General features: G+C 29.3%; 1 protein-coding gene across 1 annotated transcript; it reads right to left on the minus strand.

The window, feature by feature from the left end:
• Positions 1–11,887: 11,887 nt before the first annotated feature.
• Positions 11,888–18,641, minus strand: LOC142318051 (uncharacterized). Its single transcript, XM_075354578.1, has 4 exons — positions 18,397–18,641; positions 16,395–16,515; positions 14,334–14,702; positions 11,888–12,271 (listed from the first exon to the last, which is right to left on the minus strand). Exons 1-3 carry the CDS (start codon positions 18,448–18,450, stop codon positions 14,341–14,343), a joined length of 537 nt encoding a protein of 178 aa, XP_075210693.1. The 5' UTR covers positions 18,451–18,641; the 3' UTR covers positions 11,888–12,271; positions 14,334–14,340.
• Positions 18,642–22,603: the final 3,962 nt, after the last annotated feature.

Below are 22,603 nucleotides of genomic sequence, written 5' to 3' on the forward strand. Positions count from 1 at the left end.
TTTTTTTTTTGGTTGAAGAACAACAGGATCCACATTTATTAATAAGGAATGAAATACGTAGGTCTGACCTTGAAAATATGTATTATTTATTAATATTACATTAATATTTTTGACAAAACCTGGAATTGATAGTATATGTTTCAATTTATAAATTAAAATTCAATACGACTGGACTTCTTCAATTACAGTTAAGCGTATGAAAATTATGTAAAACTCTATTTGAGAAGACTATTTTTAATTCAGTTCTGGTTAATTTACAGCAATGTAAGAAGAAAACAAAATATCTCTTTTAAATACTTACTGAGGAGATTATCTAAGTAATTATTTGAAAGACTTATTAAACACTAGAAACATTCTTTAATACCTCTGAAATAATCCACGTATAAATGAAATGAAGCTTAAATAGGTGTGTAAGAAGAATTGTTAACTGTTAAGTGTCATCATATTGAGAGTAATAAACGGGATTTAATTTTATTAATCCTTAATTCTTACGATGTGATTTCAGTTAAATCAATTTATTTATATTTATAACAAATTTCAATTATGCTTTGTATTACTTCTTTTTAGTCTAAGAAATGATTAGCAAAGGTTAATTCGTTAGTTACCTTTTCTTTCTATTTTCTTAACCAATTAAGCTGGCTTGAACCCTGATTGATGGTAGTTAGTTAGAAGATAGTGAAATTTTATTACTATTAATTATACAGTTAATAGCTAGACCAGTTAAGTAGCCTTTTACTACTTTTAACCTTTGATTATAACCGACACTAGCACTGAAGAAGTCAAATCGTCCGCTGGAAAACTGACGACAGGCATAAATATTACCTATTTATATATACACAATCTTTAAGATCATAGCCTGAATGAACTTTGTGCAACATACACACGCTTTTTATTAGATTATACACCGCATATTAAATGTTGACCTTGTTAAAAAGAAACCGTGATTTCTTTTCGCCGATAAAATGTTTATTTTGAAAATTCTAACATATGAATTAATTTATCCATTTGTTTTGTTTAAAGATACCTTTTTTCAAGATGATGATATCCGTAAAATCTTGGATACTAATAAGATAAATTTTGTTAATCAATAGTTATCATTTTTTACAGCTCAATCAATTGACCACCCCATTAATACAACCGTACAAGAAGTCAAAATTAGTATAGTGCTAACGACTTCCCAGCTTAATGGAATGGCAACCGATTAAGTTTTATTTTTAATTAACTATTACAGATGCAGATTTCCCAGTTTGAATTCTTATTCACGCATGTTCATAGAGTAATAAATAAAGCTAACTTTTTACCATGTTTTATTTAAAGTTGCTCTGGTCACCCAATTTTTTTTTATCCAGATAACTTAAATGGAAGCTAAAAAATTTTTTTTGAATCGAAAAAATACATGATTTACGAAAACGATTGGAAAATATTTTTATTGTTTGTCATTTTGCGTCTGAAACTCTGCTAAATATTGTAGAAAAAAAACTCGTTGATATATATTGTAAAAATACATGTACTCATTGTTAGATATTAATAAAAACATTGAACGCCGATTAAAATTGTGCTCGTGGAAGAAATCCTTTGCTACATACCGTCTGACGAATATTTTTGCAAGCAACTATTTTCTTAGGAAAACTATTTTCTGTTGTAACTTACGACAACTGAGTTTCCTTGTAACGGTCAATAAGCTTAAATGTTATTCCACATAATCTGTCACAATTCTTTTCATAATCAATCATATATTAGAAACGATGAGAACTTTGCATGGCAGACTCGATATAACCACTCGTTTTCCAATAATAACAGGTATGTGAATGTCGTTCGGCAGTTTCCTTTGATAGATGCACATATACCAGATTAAAATTATTTTATTTTCTGTGTGTTGTATCCCTAGCTGATCTGTAATCTACATCTTCCAAATTACAGAGAGTCTTAGCTCAAACTCAGCAGTAGTTTCTTTATGTATTTTCTCCAAATTCCTTTTTTTATATAGAAACTTGCCTTATATATTTCTTACAAGTATTTTTTTTTTTTAATATTTTCATACATTCAGCCTTTATCTACACATTTAACCATATTTAAAAAATGAGATTATTTAAAAAACTAAAAATGAAGTATACTTACAAAAACCGGATTCAAAAACGTAACTGCAGTGAAATGTAAAACTTTATATATTTTAATTCTCATTGATTTCTGTTTAAATTTCCTTCGAAATTAGATAAAACATTGCTGGTAGTAAGTAGTTAAATATTTTTATTTAGGTATCTTCAAAAACCAAAATTTAAAAAACTGAAAAATTTTATTGTTTTAAGTTAAGTAATTTTTTATATTGTTAAATTTTATTAAGTCGGTTGTGCAGTTTTTTGTATTAATTCGTGAATGATATCCTCCCAACTTAAATATAATTATTTGCCAACTTATTTCAGTAAAATCGTTATTACTGATAATTAGTTATTATATAAAAATAATATAATTATTATCATTATTATTACAGTTAATACTTAATTAATGATAGATAAAATTCTAGTCATTTAAAAAAAAATAAAAATAAAACAATAACAAAAAGAAATCAAGAAATAAAACAAAGAATTTCTCAAACAGGTAGATGAAAACCAAAATAAAATGACAATCACACTTTGTTAAATGTCTAACGAGACATCTGGAATTATCATGAACAATTACGGAAGAATGCATGATGGATATAGGGGCATGGAAAAAAAAAAAACTATTTATCATATAATGAACATGTAGTTATACTAAAATGACTTAAGAAATTAGAAATCATCACTCTTTGGATTGATTTCTAAAGAAGAAACATTCGGTTTTACTGATGCTATTTTATTTTATTTTTTGTTTTAACCTCCGGGACCACCGTTAGATATTGCTTCAGAGGATGAGATGAACGATTTGTAACGTGGGTGAAAATGCCTTTTCTGGCCGGAATTCGAACCCGGGACCTCCGGATGAAAGGCCGAGACGCTACCACTCGCGCCACGGAGGCCGGCAAACTGATGCTATTGAGTTAAAGTTACAGACTTTAAATTATGCGTGTATATATATATATATATATATATATATATATATATTTCTTGGAGTAAGTGGCTGCTGTAGCAATCTTGTATCTGTTAACGGTAGATGAATTTGTTATTTATTTTTTCAAAAATTACAAAGTATTTAAAAAATTCATTAATTATTATATTATAGTTTTATTATTAGTAAAAAAACTTAAGTAATCGATAAACGTAATCTTTCCTATTGTCCTAAAACTTATTACTTATCAAAAGAGGAGAGAAAAGATGAAGACTGATGCTATAAGTTACGATTGAGTGATATTTCATGTATTGAATATATTTTCTAATTAATCTATAAAATTCTTTAAATAATAAAATTAAAAGTTTATTTGAAATAAATATTTTAGTACATACAGATGATTTGAAGAGGTTAACGACTTACTTGGAAAAATAAATTTTGAAACTTTTTACCGTTATAATAAATTTTATAGAAAAAAATATATAAAAAACTGTTCTGAGTATCATTAATAGATTACAATTAAAAAATGTATGTAAGTCGTAGCGGAGGTACCTTCAAAATAAAAATAAAGTACCTTCAAAACATCGGCATCGATGGAATAACAGCTTATTGCAATTCTTGTGGTGAAGGAGAAGCATACAAGTAAACATTGAAGGAACACAGACGCTTTGTAGTGAAAATGGAAAAAAAAAAACGGTAGCACCCAGTAAAAAAAAAGTAAGAAGAAGCTTTCTGTCGGAAACTGCCTCCTACTGTACATAATTATAATCCTTATATTCTATTAAACATTATGTTTTGACGTAACCCTAACTAATAATTAGAATAATTAAACGAAATTCAATTAAACTACTAATTGAATATAAATATAAAAAAAAAAAATAATAATAATAAAAGAAGCCCATTTTAATAATAGTTAAAGTAAGAAATGTGTAAAAAAATATTTTTAAAGATTAAACTGATTGCAGTTAATTGTTAAAATTAGATAGTCCCAAAAGTTGTTGACTATTTGTTCAGTACTTAAAACTACCATAACCTAATAAATTAAGTTGTATATATCCAAAGATTGATTTGAATTAATGAGTTTAATAATTGCATCAATCATCTTCTCTATTTTTCTGTTTAGCCTCCGGGAATTACCGTTCAGATATTACTTCAGATGATGAATGAGGATGATATATATAAGTGTAAATGAAGTGTAGTCTTGTACAGTCTCAGATCGACCATTCCTGAGATGTGTGGTTTATTGAAATCTAACCACCAAAGAACACCGGTATCCACGATCTAGTATTCAAATCCGTATAAAAGTAACTATCTTTACTAGGACTTCAACGCTGGAACTCTCTACTTCCAAATCAGCTGATTTCGGATGACGCGTTTACCACTAGACCAACCCGGTGGGTTTGCATAAATAATCTGAGAATATCGTGTTAACACTCTTAAAAAGCTTAACAAAATAGTTGGTCCAAAGAGTTGTATATATTATTTCTGCTTTTATATGACTATAACAGTGGCTAACTATAGACTAATCGACAGATTTTACATATTGTAAATTCAAATATAGCTTTATTTTAAGATACATTTATAAAATTAATTAAAAAGCATCATTCCATATTTAAAAAGAAAATCCATACATCATAATATTTCGTCGAACGTATCACTACCATGTTCATCTTGGTATGTGTTCGGGTGTAATACAAAATAACTAACTATTAGTATTGAAATATAAAGATGACATGATGTAAACTCTGAAATCATTTATCTTTATATTTAATGTGATATCAGATTTCTTTTTATTAGGGCAACTATTTATTTAAAAAAATCATAAAGTAATTTTAATTTTTGCGGAAAATAATTTTTCCCACGAAATTTTAATCCATAAATAACAGATTTTTACAAATTTAATCATTAATAAATTAATTAAATTTCAATTTACCTTAAATAGAATTTTCTTGGTTAATAGGAAATAATAAATTTCTGATCTACTTGATAATTTTTAACATCAACTACTTGTTATATCTACTAATGTATCTGGTAATTTACATAAAATAACTTTATCTTAAAATTATAACGATGCAATTTAACGTAAATATAAAAGAAAACTTTAATAATAATTATTTTAATTTATTCTTTGGTTGATGTAATTTAATATAGAATATTTTAAGTTAATTCATTATTCGATGAATTCGTCACTTAATTTGTTGTTCTACTGAGTGGTTATCATCCAACTTACTTGTGTTTACTAAGTTATTAAAAACAGAATTATCTTACAAACATTTTTTTTTTTATATTAAATTTGTAATAGGCAAACTATTGTTTTCAGTATAATTATTAAGAATTTATTCTTCAGCTTATCACATTTCACTTATTGTCGGTGTTCTGCTGATTGCCTATTTTTAACATAAATTTATAAATAGATTCAAAAAGACAGTAATCATAATATTTCGTGAAGTGTATCACGGGAGCTCCCCGATGATGGCATGGGGGACCCTCGAGGTGTGCATGGAGGGACGCGTAACTGTGAAGGACAAACGAAATGTATGTCTTGATCAGGTACAATAGGGACTGGAAGGGTGCTCTCCTGCGGAGAAAAATTCTGATCACCGGAAGAGGTGATTAGTATGTTTTCGAGGAGGCACGAGAAACCCCGATGGGATGTCCGAGTTCAGACGAGCTAGGGAGGGCAGACTGCGCTGCCATGAAACCCTGAAGCGACTGTGTTAAGCTTTTTAGTGTGGGCTGGTCGTCTTGGGGGAGTTTAAAAAAAGAAAAAAAAAGAAGTGTATCACCGATTTGATGATCATCTTGCATTTTGTCTGGTTCATTATATGTAACTCAGGGTTAATATGCACTAGTAATTTGAACAGTGTACTGATTCAACATTTTAAATAATGGAATTATCTATTTAAATAGCCTTATTTTTCCATAAAATTTTCTTAGAATTATAATGGTACCAGCAATTTTCTTGCATATTTATATATACTTCTGATACCTCCGTTCTACTCGTATAATAAATACAATGGTTGCTGCAAGAAAAGTAACATAAGAGTGGACGTTAGATAATGAATAATGTGTTATTTCTGAGAAATTATGCCTTTTTAAAAAAAAATGATCAGATTAATAAACACTATAGTTCAAGGATTTGAAGATAATGGTTTTATGCTGATAACTGTAGCAGGTGCCACAAATTGAAGATCTGTGGGAACTATTACAATTTCTACCGGCCCTTGAATCCACCTGCAATATTCGATTTAACTTTTTTGGCCTCAGCGCACACCAGCATAGAACAAATGCTTTGGTGTGGTGGTAGTTTTACATAAGACAGCATATAACAAATAAACGTATAGTAGTAGTTCTTTGCACTCTTCGGAATTAACGTAAAATCTGTTTGACCTAGATAATATTTTCCTTAATAATTTGGGTGTAGGTATTTTCAACATTTTATTATTTTGTTTATCTTGTTTAATATTGTAATGTACATAATTCTATCAAATAGTTTTAATTTAAGTTTTTTAATATTATTTTTAGATGATAACGGTGATCGTAAACGGTGGCAAGAAATGTATTTATTTATTTTTTTAAATTAAATTTCTTTTTTTAATTTTCTAAGTGTGAGATCATCTTAAAAATGAAAGGAATTAAGTACCTTATAATAATCGATAAAAAAAATGGTATTCGTTTATTATATTAGACTGCAACCAATCAAGTAACAAAAAATTAAAAAGACAGAAACATTAATCAGTTTATTCAAATATAAATAAAAGTATACGAAAAATGTAGAATGTATATACTGACGCTAAGTAAAATAAATTCATTAGCATCTGTTTCAGAAAACAAAGTTTAACACTAAAATGTATCAGAGGGCAATTAGTTAAATTATACTACACTCACTTGGTAATTCTTTATAACCAAATTTTCAGTTTATTTATAGCACGTTCAGGTTTTACATACTTAGCTAAAAATTATTTTATATATTTATCTGAAAAATACAATAATTATTTAATAAGTTTAATCAAAATTGAATTCAAATACCACGATGATGCATTGACTGCGAATATAACAGGAAGAAGATAACTTGATTTCATCTCGCATTAATTGTTAAAATTTGTAGAAATATGTCCCAGCTTTTAGTAAAAAAACTGACAACTGCGGGTTGTTTCTGATGCACGACTTACACAACAACTTAATTTAAAATATTATATTATATTTTATATAAATATAATATTTTTTTGTTAATTAAATTCAATGATTCTGACAAAATCGCACGCGTGTACTGTATTTAATTCGCTCGGGTTGGTATACTAACGGCGACGGTCGGGACTAATTAAACTAATGTAATTTCACAACTAACATAGAACAAATTTTGCTTGTACGGTCAGCAAATGATGTAGCCGCGAGGCCTAACGCACGAGGTACCGAGTCAACCGGACGATCGAGTTCGCGACCAAGTCAGACCGAGTTAATTTTTTACTTTACACTTTAAATATTATTGAGTTAATAAATATTCTGCTCATCTGTGACTTCACAACATAGGAGTAGTTTAGAGAATTTTTTTGGGGTGGGTGTGCGATTTTGGGATTTTTTTTTACAAATATTGTTATTCTTTAATTGTTAACAGATGTGCCTACGAAAAATATGACCCTAATTAGGCGAAATCTCGAGATACTGATGGTGACCTTGCTCTACAACCTCAATCTCTAGACCAAAAGCTCTAGAGGAGAAGTTGAAAATTTAATGGCACCAATGCTCCATATATAGAAGTAATTTGACCAAGTTTGGTCAAAATCGTCTGACTAGTTCTGGAGATATAAGGTAATTTAAGGCCAACACTGAACACACACACGTACACATGAACATTAATATTCGGAAAATCTCTATCCGGTTTTTTGGGTTCCTTAGGTGTAAAAATATTAAGATACGGTGAAAACCGTATATGTTCAAATTGGACCGATTACAATACATCCCCGTCTATAGCTGTAGCTCTGCTATAGCGCTATCTAGAAAGGAAGGTAAAAATTAATGAAAGTAAATAATGATGAATTGAGGTAGTAGAATACGTATTAAAAATCTAAGCTGATTTTCTTTCACTTCATTCTAGGCATAGGCTTAGCCGTAACATATTCTAAATAAATTTTCGACGTGTTTAAAACCCTACTATATTCAATTAAATAAAAATTACAGTTTATTTCCTAAATTCTTCCAGATTTTTTAATGTTTTTAATGTAAAAAAAAGAAATCTACTTTTTGGACTATTCCTATTTTTATACGTAAGTATTATTTTAAAATCAATCTCTGGTAACGGAACTTTTTACTGTATGCCAGGTCACTTTGAAATTTTTTATTCGTAAAAGTAGTAAAGAAATTTCTCTGTGTAACTTATAATATTGGACGATTGTGATTTACTAATCTCCTAAATAACGAAATGAAAATATCGTAACAGCAGGCATTATTCTGGATGTCTGAATTGGGGGTAGGCAATGAAAGTAATTATCCATTCAATAGAGTGTTAATCGCAGTAAAAACATGATCCATAAAATTGAAAATCTTTCACATTTCTGTAAAAATGTTACATTGCAATTAAAGTAAAAGCTGGTGGTGTTGAAGCACTGTAAAAAGATAATTTAATTCAGTGAAAAATCTCTATCTTATATACATTCTTTGGCCTTAACTGACTATGCTACTAGAAAATTTTGTTTTGGAGCTTGCATAGCAATACAATTATCGTAATAATGTTTTTTTCAAAAATTAGTCGATAGTTTACGATGCTAATGGTATAACTTCATAATTTTAATTCTTTGAAGGAAATAATTTCCTACTCTTTTCGATGAATATTAATAATATTAGAAACTTTGATGTATTATTTCTTTGATTTTTTAGGTTAATTAGTTTTTAGTCATTAGTAAATTTTAATATTTTATTTACTTAAAATAAATGTAAACTAAGGTTTATAGAAAATTTGAGATTTGTGATTAAAGTAAAATAATCTAAAAAGTAATAATTTGATTATTTTTTTTTTTGTTAGAAGGACTGATATAACTTATATTCTTTTTGGGCTACAGTTAAGCGTTTTAATTAAGACGTTAGCATTTATAATTTTGTCAGAAAACGAGAAATGCGTATTTCTCCTCTGAGATAAGAAACTTAAAATAAGGTGATTTTACTTCATGTTTGAATACGTTTTGGGTTGTTTATCCTAAGAACCCGCAAAGTAATTCAATTATGAATTGCAGATGATGAATCTGTAAAGGTATAGGTGGTTTGTCTTTCAGGTTCCTCAAAATTTTGGTGAAATTTAAGAATTAGTAATTTGCAAAAAGGGTTGGTTCGAAACGGGCGCTTAGTTTGTAATTAAAAGGATTGAGTGTGTGCATAGTGTAATTTGAACATAAGGACGAGCAGTAGGCTGCTGAGGTTCATGAACAAGTAAGCCTTAAAAGTAATAAAACAAATGCAGTATGACCCTGAGGGAATACTTGTAGGTAATGTTAAAGGCTAAAGGTGTAAATTTGTATTACTTGTTTCGTAAAAGTTCACCATGTAACAAATTTTGGGACGATTTCAAATTGAAATTCAATATAGACATAAATACAAAAAGAGAAATCAAATATGATTGTTATGATTAATTTTGATATTAGGTAAGTTTATTTTTAGAAAGAGGAAAATTGTTCGAAAATTACATTAATAATTTGCACTTTATTACGGAATTATTTTCGTATCCAAAGGTTATTATAAAAATAACCGAAATATCCTGGAAAAAAAGATAATTATGAGTCATTTATCTATGTCATGCTCTACAGCTGGGTATCGTATATTTTGTCGGGACAGATATCTGCCCGTATTTATACTGCAGAAGAGTCTCGAGATGTTTAGACCGTTTATCTGAAGAATTTGTAACTGAAAGTCGTGTGCACGTCATCCAAATATGGATAACTGAGCTCCTTAAGATTCTTCTCAAGGTAAATCATTTTGATTCCATAAATTATTTACCTTAAGATTCTTCTCAAGGTAAATCATTTTGATTCCATAAATTATTTATGGATTCCATTTTCGTAAATAAGGACGTGATCTTAGGAAAAAGCGTATTTAGAAAAACATTCATTCAGTATGTATGAATGTTTCTCTAAAAGGATTGCCTTTAGGGAAAAGCGTTTTTCTCTTTCTTTGAATTTCTCTTTTTGGTAGATTTTATGATTACTTCTCCATGTAAGTTGTCAGCAGCTTGCGCGCTGATGTTTTTTTGGAAGCAATTTTAGAGTTCAAGTGGTTTTTTACAAACGGAAGGTTATAAAGGAATAAGTCATGTTATCTAAACTTAAATTAATTCCTGCAAAACTAACTGATGGTTGTTGTTACTGGGCGCATTGCCACAGTCCAGACAACCATTTGTTAGAGTACATCAAAATATTAGTTATGTTGAACAACAGGGGAATATTTAGGTAAAATTTTGTACTGGAATGTAATATTTAAAACTCATCAATTAATTTGTTTTTTTATTTTTAATTTGTTGGAATTTTGTTTAAGATCATTAGGATTGAAACTACGGTGTGGGAATGAAATTAATTTTGTACGTTGGCAATTATTATTAAATTAAATTATACGGTGGAAATTGCTAAACATAACTGTTTAAATGGTTCATCCATATTCACTGATACGGTGTAGGCAGTGGCTATTGATGCTAATTTTAGTTATATGCTTTGCAATTTTTGGTTATATGTTAGGTTAAAGTGTCTCAATTTATCTAGAGGCTCTCTTTCTCAAGGTGATAAACAACCATATTTATGAAGAGAACGAAGTAGATATAACAGTTAGTAATAGGAAGTATTGAAATTACTTCCTAATTTATACTAAACAGTAAAGAAAAGTCATTGCGTTTACTAGTGAATAACATACAGCTTCATTCTGTCTATTATAAATTAATTTAAAGATGATGGCTGTGGATCATAAATTGAGGTTATTTTTTACCTATTACAAGTGTCTACTTTATTGGGTTATAGGCAGATAAGAAAATAACAAAAGTAATTCTATTGATTTCAAACAAATTACCCATTTAAATTCAATGTTTCAACTAGAAACGTTTTAGTGGCTTCGTATTGATATCAATGTTATACCGATGTTTGTTGGTATTATTTTCCTAAGCGGAAACTTTACTGGCAAAACAAGATTGTTCTTATTAAAATTATAAATATTCAGTGAAAGGTTATTGAAAATAATGTATTTTTCATCAAACTGAGTCTTCATTCAGATTCAAACCTTCCTTCAGATTTATTATAATTTTTAGTTCTTTTTAGTACAAGAAAGTATTGTAAACGCGAAAAATTTCGGCTTTCAGATTTCAACGGAAATATCCATTTTGACCATCCCCGAATCCATTTTTACTAGTTTCAGCCTGACATCTGTACGTACTACGTATGTACGTATCTTGCATAACTAAAAAATGATTAGCTGTAGAATGCTGAAATTTTGGATTAAGGACTGTTGTAACATCTAGTTGTACACCTCCCCTTTTGATTGCAGTCGACTGAACCAAAAGTGTCCAGAAAAGCCTAAAATCCAAACAAAACATTTTGAACTTTTTCTTAACTATAGTAATAAGCCCGCATTGAGAGCTTTTCAAGATATATCATAAGTGGTTCTTATTTTCATTGGTTTCAGAGTTATAGACAAATAAAATTTTATTTAATGTAGTATTTGAATGTTAGGGGACGGCACATCGGTTCGAATCAAACTTCATCTCCTTTTTTTTAATTTACATATATTGATTTATTAATATAACCTCTTATTGTAAACAAAAATTTACGATGAATAATAATTCAATAACAAAAAAAAAGGAAAAAAAATGAAAAAAAATATCAGAAGTTATTAATGAAATAAAATTTTATGTACTTTTCATTTAAAAAAAGGAAAACAAAAGTGTATGTAATTAAATTGGCATACAAGGAAGTCATGTGATACCCACATCAGATTTTTTGTTTTGAGTACAGAAAAATAATTATTTCAGATCAAATCAATAACTAAAAAATTATATTAGAGTAGAAAGTGTAGCATCCGAACTAACTTTAGATTTCTATTGAAGTAGGTCGTCTGCGTATATAAACAAATATGGAGATATTCTAATGTTGTTTGAATCCATTTATAATGAAAAGCTTTGTTTAAAATTAAAAGACTCTAAGTAAATGTCTTCAGTTAATAAGGTCAGTTCCATGTTTTACTTGAAGCTATGATGTCGCCTTTAAAGTTACTATTTAGTTTCCTGTAATAAAAAAGATAAAAATAATTTATTACACAAAATGATTTTATTCCTTCTACTACGCATTGGTACATATTCGATCACACACACACAAACACACACACACACACACACACGCACACACACACACAGAGAGAGAGAGAGAGAGAGAGAGAGTGAGAGAGAATGAGAGAGAGAGAGAAAGAGAGAGAGAGTGAGCGAGAGAGAAAGATATTAATAAATCTTTTTCTAGTTTATCTTACTGTATGTGCTGATCTGTATATTAAATAAAAAAACCTTTACGTGCCCTTTCTTAGATTAATTTTTTTTTATCAATTTATTTATCAACTTCTTTACAAATGTAAAATTGTTTTTAGTTTAAAATATTATGTAATACCCTGTTACTAGGGATTTTCAGAAAATAGTAGAAATAATTTGCATTTTACTTAAAGTAAGCTAATGACTGGGAAAATACTAATGCAAAGATTAATAACCTACTAAGACATTTAAAAACAGATAAAAAGTCATTATGGAATATTGAAAAGATCTATTGCTATTTTCTGACGCTTCATTTGAATTTCATCTCTGGCATGAATTTATTTTTTATTGAAATTCTCTAAGATATATATCTGAATAGCCTTGTTACTTTTCTATCCCCTCCATTTTATAATATTTTGCATTTTACATTGTTTAGTAAGTCAAGGAATATGTTTTCAAAACTTTCACCGGGACTAAGCTCCCAAAAATATGATATGATAAAAGAAAGTAAAACACTATTTCTTATAAAATTATGAGCGTTCATTTACGTATAGTGATATATGAAAAGGAAATTAATAATATAAATTGTCACAGGGATTTAACATTATGGCTGTAGAAGGTTTTTAACTATATGTTGTATTTTGAAACTTACTACACATTTATACATAGATTAAATTTACTTATTAAGTAATTCATAATTACTTAGTTTGTAAAAATATTTAATCTTTTTATGTAAAATATCCCGTTTCAATGAGCATTCCTTAAAAAGGAACCTGCTATTTATACTTGTACAATGTTATCTAATAGGAAATGGGTGGGGTTGAGACAACGCCCCCAGCGAACGACGCAAGCATACGTTGTTAAAATTTTGTTGTTGATCAGATAAATTACCTTTATTTATCTTTAAAATTTCTATCAAATACAGTATTCAGAGTTTCGTACAAAAAATAGAACTTTCGCCGGTAACTTGGCTTGGAGGGATTAAAGAACAAAACCAATTTATCAGATTAAGTTTCTTTTGAAAAATTCACTCTTTTGAAGAAAGAATGTTAGCCTAATAATTTAAAAAGAATATTCCATAATAAGTGAAATATTAGTGATTAAATAATAAATATTATGACGCTTAGCTATTCAAAACGTTGAGTTAAGCTGTAGGGCTGTCCACTGTAAAATGTCAACTTTGGGCAAGAGAGACAGAAAAATAATTATAATAACAATATAAAATTAAATTCTTACTAAGTTTTAGAATTCATTAAAGAGATACTGTATAACTAATGTTATACTATATAACTAATGTGATTGTATTAATTACCTAGGTGTTGCGCATCTTCAACATTTTTTGACGATGTTTCGCTTTTTTGTTTTTTTGATTTGTTTCACAATCGTTTTGTTTGATTAGTTATTCTTTGTGTGATTGCTGAACACTAATTTTTGGTGTTTTTTTCTTTTTGTGTTCTGAACTTAGCAATGTTTCTTGGATTCATGTTTATATATGCTTAATATGTTTATTATAGATTTATGTGTACTGTATAAGATATACATATATATATATATATACAATTCTTCGAGGGATTTCAATGGAAACACCTCTCTGCACGTCATTTTTTGTATTCATATTTACTTACGGTTCCAGTAAATTGGAACAGATTGTAAATTTAACATTGCGGCAAAAGAAAGTTCAGATCAACAAATATGTAAAATTACAGTAAATGGCTGTTTTAAATTTATTTATGTTTTATTTTCAGAAAATAAATATGCTATTGAAAATAATTTAAATGACTTTATTCTATTTTTAAATAACTTTGTTTTTAAATATATCTAAACTTACATTGTTACTATTTTTTTCTTTCGGTTAGTTTATTAGACTTTTGATTTTTCACTCGGTTTTTTTCTCTTATATAATCCTCATCAATAAAATCACTGTCATCACTTTTATTATCATTAAGAAATACAAAGTCAGTAGGTTGATCTGATTTTGTTATTTGGCTCGTTTTTCGTTGACTTTCTCGATATCTGTTGGCATTCTGATTGGCAGTAGAAGAACTATCACTGCAGCTGTTGGGTTTACTTGGTTTATAAGTGTGAGATTTATCTTTATTTTTCTCATAATTACTATTAACATAATATCTATTTTGTTGGCAATCCGGGCAACTGCACTGTCCGTTTCTACCGTAATAATAATCATAATTTCTGTTACCTAAAACCCAAGTCAAAAAGTGTAAATGTAGTACTTATTTTAAAAATATCAGTGACATATTTAATTAAAAGTAACTATTTTCAAAAGTAGAATTAAAAATACATCAAATACTTTGGGAAACTTACCATAATATTAAAAATGGTTACCGAAATTACTGTAGAATTTTTCATAAAATTTACTGATTAATGAATCAAATTTAGTCAGTAACTTCAAATTTAAAGAAGTAATTTGTTTTTGGTTACCTGAAAATGTCTTCATTATATTTTCATTGTCATGTAAAAAGAGTTATACATTTCTATAAACATTATTTATTTATTTTTTTATACTTCTTCATTTCATATTGAAAGTAGTTACATATTAAGTACATTTATATGAGATACAAAGCTCAACAAACATAATTTTCACAGACGTTTTTCAAATTTCTACTTTTATAGCTCCCAGTAGACTTTCTCATAAATGAAGAATACCATTAGATCTTTCAAAAATTGATTTCTAGACCCTGAGAACATTAGCTTATGATTTCTAACTTTCCTCATTGGATCTAATATATCAAAACTAAGTTTTATTGAAAGTAAGAATTGTTCTGTTCTGAGTCGGTTACTATACCGATGAATTTCTTTAAACTTGTGTTTGTACATCTAAAGGAATTGTTCTACGTACACCCAATATTTTTTATCCCGATAAAGGGTATCTTTATTAATTATTTATGATAGATTAATAATGAAAGAAACTAATAACCTGAATATCGATCGGTTTACTGAATAACTGAGCTATCTGAATGATTTTTTTTTCAGCCTCCGGGACCACCGGTATTGCTTCAGAGAATGAGATTAAATGGAAATTTTTTATAGTGGGGAAATGCCATGTCTAACCGGGATTTGAACCCGGGACCTCCCGATGAAAGGCAGAGACGCTACCACTCGCGCCACGGAGGCCGGCAGCATCTGAATGCATAGCACACAAAAAAAAAAAAAATTCTATTATGTAAATATTTTTTTTTCGGATATTAGGGGGAAAATACTATGTATTTATGTTACTTTATTACAATTCAAACTTAAATAGTGTAATAGGTAAAGGGTAATGTTACCTTTTTTCTTATATTTCTCGACGGTTTTGTTTCCCATAAGTTTAAAAAGCATAAAATCCTAGGACGTGATTCCGTGAATTGATGTTTATGTGCGCCTATATATATGTATGTTTGTGTCTGTGTGTATGTGTTGTTGTTGTTGATGGCGACTATTTTGCTATATATATATATATATATATATATATATATATATATATTACAATGATCCGATTATACGTATACCCGTAGGTATAATCTTAATGAGTACTCGTCATGTACCACATAATGTACCGGTTAAATTAGTGGGATTACACGAATAGATAAGGTGACTCGTGAATAAAGAGGATTAATAGTGTTAAATTAATTTGGGATTCTGACAAGGGGACTAAAGTTCCAAGTTTCCGTTTGACCAGTGGTGGGTTAGTGTTGGAAATGCTTCATAAAAATTTTAACATTTTCCCCCCAGATTTTTGATTAGTAATCGTAATCCTTTATTACATACAGATTTTATTTCTATAAAAGGACAGTAATCTATTGTATATTACTAGACTGTATGTAGATACTTTATTGGAACTTGATACAACATAAAGAGGTGGTATTAATTTAGATGATATAATGTTGCTTACCGTTTCCATAATTTGAAGCGTACCATTGTCTTTGAGCTGGTTGTACTTCATATCCTCTACATGGTTGTCTAGTAGGAGCAGATCTTCCATATATTAACTGAAAATATGTTAGCGAATATATCTGCAAAATAAAATTTTCTTCATCGGTATATATTCGAATTAGATATTCAATCAGAGTAATACATTCGATCAAATTTTCGAAGTATTAGATATTATTTCATTATATTACATGCTTCCTTGTAATTATGAATATTTTTGAAGTTATAAGTCGAAATTTATAAAACTAAATATAATCAAGATGCAAGGATGAACATGAACAACCCGTCCACAGATACCTAATTTAAACTATCAAATTTTGGGTACTGTAAATTGGATGCGCACAAGGTTGTAAATGGTATTAATCAAATTCCTCTTAAACAACTTCATAGATGAAAGTTATGCGGACTGAAGGAAAATTGTCCGTATCGCATTGAAAGACTATGAGTCTATAGTATTTTACATTCCTGCAATCATAACTGTTAGAACTATACTGCAAGAAATGAAGTGTGGTAATTATTCAAAAAAAGGGGTTTGGGCGTTTTCAGTTGATCATGACCCGGGGATCTCAAAAAACAAAAAAAAGTACGGGGTAATTTTCAAATGTACGTACGAATAGATAGATTTTGGGGTCTATTTCCTCAAAGGTTTGCTAAAAATAACAGCACATTACATCGAGCACGCATGTAACAGTACATGCGTTAATGCTTATTATATCAATTTTTTAGATACCAGAAATAGAAAAAAGTCGTATTTTATTTATTGTATATCTTTTAACCGATTTTTTTTTATGTCTTCCTAGTAGTAGTAGTGCATAGTAGTAGTAGACATAGTAGTAGTGCAAGTGATCCAGAAAAAATACTTCGTGGGCAATATTGGGGGTGGAATAAATTCTGACACACACCTCAAATTAAGGAAGTAGATCGTCATTTCATTATGAAGTAGCTAATTCAAAAATATACGGTAATAAATTTTTAAATAAATTTGGGTGAATTAAATTAATGAAAAAATCTGACAACGAAGTTGTAATACTTTCCTGACATTCATTATTTACTCTTATATAATGGAAAAATTATCTTGTTACATGCAAATCAATCAAAAAAGATTCAAAAAAATCAATATTTTTAAACGTTGATTGGCTTCTCCACCCCTTATATTGCCCACAAAGTATTTTTTGAGGTCACTTGTACTACTAGTATGCCAAGGGAACATAAAAAAAAAAAACGGTTACAAATATGAAATAAATAAAATACATCTTTTTTCGATTTTGGGGGAAGGAGGAACGTCGGGCGCAAATTTATAAAAAGATAGTAAAATAAGCATGTATCAGTAATAATCAGTAGTAAGATGGGTATGTATTGAGCTCAATGTAATGTGAGATTATGTTGGCAAAATTTTGAGAAAATTCACCCAATAACCTCTACCACAATACCTGGAAATACTATCTACCTGGAAATACTGATCCCAAAGATTTTACCAACAAATTGTCCCGTACACACGAGTTTCTGTACAAGATTTTATAAAAATCGGTTTATATAATGAAATGTTATTATTAAGATTCAAACACACTAACACATGTACATATTTACATACGTACGTACTAATATCATCTCCAGGTATTTGTTTTTGGGGTCTCTGGATCGTGAAAAGTCAAGAAATGCAAAAAAACTCATACACCATCTATTGACTGATTACCATACTTTCCGTCTTGCAGCGTAGCTCTAAAGCAAAATAATAATATATTAATTAAAGTTTTCATCAGTTTACAAAGTAAATTTTATACACTTCCAACGACTTTTAATTTTAATAAACCGAAGTATAGTACTACTTTATAACCTAATTTAAAAAAAAAATTATACGTTATGTAATTTCAGAATTATATTTTTCGGATTTTAGTTTAAATAGTTTTGGTAAAAATTTTAGTAACTACATAAAACATTACATAATTGAAATGAAGTTTCCTTACCAAAAAGAATCTGAACATTTTTATATAACTACTGTAATTGTAAGATGAATGCATCTTGCAAGCACTCTTAATCGTGTTGAAAAATCTGTGACTAAACGTTAAATATATATGTCGGTTAATTTTATCCTCGGTTGTACCTTGGCATTGAAATTACATCAATGTCAGAAGTATTAACGTTTAAACAGGTAATTACAATTTATATTTGGGCTTATGATGTGACTAATGTCACTCATTTGTCATTTAAAGAAAAATAATTCACTCGTATGAGTTTTACTTCTGACATCAACTTTAAAAAATTCAGCTTAAGATAACTATTTATTTTTATTTATTTATGACAAGTATGATATGAAAATTAGGATTACGCTATCAGTATTTAATTTTTTAAACGAGTTATTGTTTTCAAAACTTTTTGTCAAATTTTCTATAGGAAGGGTGAAAATTTCACCCATTTTATAGCTATAAACATAATTGTAATTCATACACATGTATTACGATGTAATACCTATTCAGCATGTGCTAATACAGTATAAAATACAGTCGTATATACTCATATTTAAAAAAACTCGTGTTTAATTAATATGTTATTTGAAAAGAGAAAGAAGTGTAGAATAAAGTAACAAGTTAAAACTTAACGAGAAGGTGAGATTAGATTATGCTGTGTTGACATTGTAAGAAGGATGTAGCTAATAAGTAATGATAAAAATGTTAGTATAGGTCAATAGGAATTGAGAAGTTGTTAAACCACTTAAAAATTATAAACCTAAATAAATATGATACATAACTGTACTGCTAGTATGTTTGTTTTAAATGTACAGATCTTTTTGCTTATAAAAATGTGTTTTTACTTTTGTTGTTATTTTCTATTATTTTGAACGACTAATATCATTGATTATTATTATTCCATTTATTAAAATTATTACTTATTTGTAAATTTATATATCGGTGATAAAATAATACAGTTCTTAAATTTATTACTACTAATAATACTAATCAATGAAAATTCTACAAAAATATCCGGTAAAATTATCTTTTATTTAATAACATTTGCAAGTAAATGAATAAGCATAGTAAAGAAAGATACACTAACACCGTGAATTCTTATCGATTCAATAACACGTTGTTATAGCTAACAGTAATTGAAAAAATTGTTAAACAATGTCTATATACAAAAAAAGTAATTCTTCTTTTGTTTTTTATTTTATTTCATGAAGCTGCATAATAAACTACGGCAAATTAAGAAATCTATGAATAGAGATTAAGATTACTTTTGTGACTTTCATTTTTTTCTTAATAAATCTTTGTCATTATTTTACACACCTTTATCATTGTTTTAAAACAAAAACAACTTTTAATTCTTATACTGAAATAAATATGTGAGTTCGGGTGCATGTGGATAAACGCTTGTTCATTGTAATTAAAAATTGCAGTTGTAGTTCAGTAATGAAAATTGTGGTCAGAATCCGTATATGCGACTAAATGTAATTTAGTTTTAAATAGCTATCGGTTTATTATATAAACTGATATTTAGAGCAGTGACTCTAAACCTTATTAGCTTCTCGATTCCCAAAAAGTAAAAAAAAAATTATTACGAATATTTTTCGATCCCCCAACCACAATCCAATCAAACCTAATTAAAACTATTTAGCTGCGTTGATAGCTAGGGGTATGAACTTACATATATGAAGTGTACAATCGTGAAAAATTTACAGGTTCCATCTTGATGTGTATTTGCTCCTTGTAATTTGGTCTGCTTGCATAGTATTCGCTGTGAGAGCGTCATGTGAGAATTCTTTGTAAAGCTGTAAAAATGGTTAATTTTATTAAAAGTCAACCATTACAGAATAGGCTGTTTGCTAAACTATGCGATGAAATGGGCAAAAAAAATCTTCACTTTTCTATAGAGAAGTCCGATTGTTAACGCGGGTGAAGGTGTTAACTCGGTTATTGCAATTGCGAGATGAATCAATTACATTTTCAAGATAAAAAAAGGTTATTTTCAATGTTTTTAAAGTTAAATACTATACGTTGCTGCTGGCTAACTTAGCTGATGTATTTTTGCTTTTAAACGACTTAAATGTGAATTTACAAGGACGTGATACAAACATTTTATTAATGACAGACAAAGTTCATGCTTTTATTAAAAGCTTGATATCTGGATTAGTCGCCTTCAAACCAAACATTGTGATGTTTGCACTCACTTCCGATTATAATGAGAAAAATTTGGATGAGAAGACACTATTATTCACCACAGTTTGGATAGCATGAAGATGCATTTGCGGGAGCTAAAAATTCAGTTGGCGGAGTATTCCTGGAAGATAAAAACGATTTCTCGAAGAGACGGTTACTGAATCCATTTTGTGAAAACGTTGTTGCAGGTACTAAGTTATCGGTTGAAATTCACGACTAGCTCATCGAAATGTCTGCTGATAAAACGTTACAACTACAATCCACATCTGAAGATTTAGATACGTTTTTGCTTGCTCGTCGAAGTGAATATGGAAATTTAGTCATAGAAGCATTGAAAATATTAATCCCTTCCGCCGTCTTACCTCTGCGAAAAGAGTTTTTCGTCTGTGGTTGTGCTAAGAACTAAATGTAGGAATCACCTTTTACCTCTTGAAAACAATTTTTTTTTTGTTTCTAACATGGATCCACGTACGAAAGACCATTTAAATGAAAAACAAAGGCAGCTATCTCATTAATTTATTTTCTTTTCATATGTACTTATAAATGTAAGTAAAATGCTTATAGTAAATGATTTTTTTCTCAAAAAATGATTTTATTATTGTTTACGTATAAAGTTGTAGGCTAATTGCGCGTACACGACCCCCGTAAGGATCGCGACCCTCCAGATTGAGAGACGCTGACTAAGAACAACTTCGGGCCGCATTCAAGATATCTCCTTTTAAAATTAAAAAAAAAAAATTTAATTTTAATTTTAAAAAATTTATTCGAAATTACTATTTACTTTGAATGACAATTTCCTCTTTCGCTTTTTGACTTGACAATAACCCCCGATTCCCTCATTCCTTTTTTTAGCATTCTAGCATTCTAGCCTCTCATTATTTATTTATATACGTATAACAGCAAAAATAGGCTTACAATAATAGTTACTGTAGTAGGTGATAATGAATTCTTGTTCATGTTAACAATGACATGACTAACCAGTACTCAAACACGGAACTTCTGGATGAAAGGCTGAAACATTACCACTCAGGCACTGAGATGGAAGAATCTTTTAAAATTTAACTAAACTGTAAATTTTGTATACCTTTTCTTTTCATCTCTTTCTTAAAGAGTTCGGCATATAACGCGCAATAATAACGCCAAACTTTCTCCGTTTATTATTTTTTCTTTAAAATATAAATTACTGTTATTTCTTTAATGATTAATTTCTTTTATGTTTGAAAATTGTTTTGATCGTATAAACCATCAATTAATTGTTACACATATTTAAACCAGTAAATGAGCTTCAGGAATCTGGCTTTTCGGCCAGATTCCTGAAGCTGGAAAACGCAGGAATTCCTGAAAAACGCAGGCCATCCTTTCCTGCATTTTTCCATTCTGCGAACGGCCTCAACTTCCGATGACAGTGTGTCTGAGGCTTCGGACATGGCATCGTCTTCTCTTTCTGATGCCAATGACGTTCGCCGGCTTACATCAGGTGATGAAAGCTTCAATGGTGCTGTGAGCATCGTTGCAATTGAATCTAAACTCGCAAGCGATGCACTTTCGGCGGCTGATGAACTTGATTCATTGTCTAAGGCTGTGCTTGGGCCGGCTGATACAGATGCTCTCGTCACAGTTGTTCTCTGAGTTTTTGGAGCCTCTGTACGTACAGTTATATTATCTGTGTCTGTGTCTGGTGGTTTTTCAATAATTACTTGCACCTCCATTTTGGTTGACTGAGATTTTCCCTGTACTCTTGTCTCAGTATCCTTAGCTTTATGACTCGTCGTCGGAGTGATCTTTTGGTCTTTGTCAGATAAATCAAGACTTTTCTTCATTACGTCTATTGATGGCGTTATAATGGAAGGTTTTGCCGGTTTTTAAAATGCGCTGGTACGGGTCTTATGTCAACGACGTCAGTCCGGGAATGAGCCTTCTCATGTTTACTTAGTTGTGTCTGATGAGTCGACTCGATCTTGGAATCAATGATTCTTATTATCATTGTCGCGAGACTTGGTGCCATCGTATTAAGCAGCTG

The sequence above is a fragment of the Lycorma delicatula genome, chromosome 1, assembly GCF_047948215.1.
Source record: "Lycorma delicatula isolate Av1 chromosome 1, ASM4794821v1, whole genome shotgun sequence".
Lineage (NCBI taxonomy): Eukaryota > Metazoa > Arthropoda > Insecta > Hemiptera > Fulgoridae > Lycorma > Lycorma delicatula.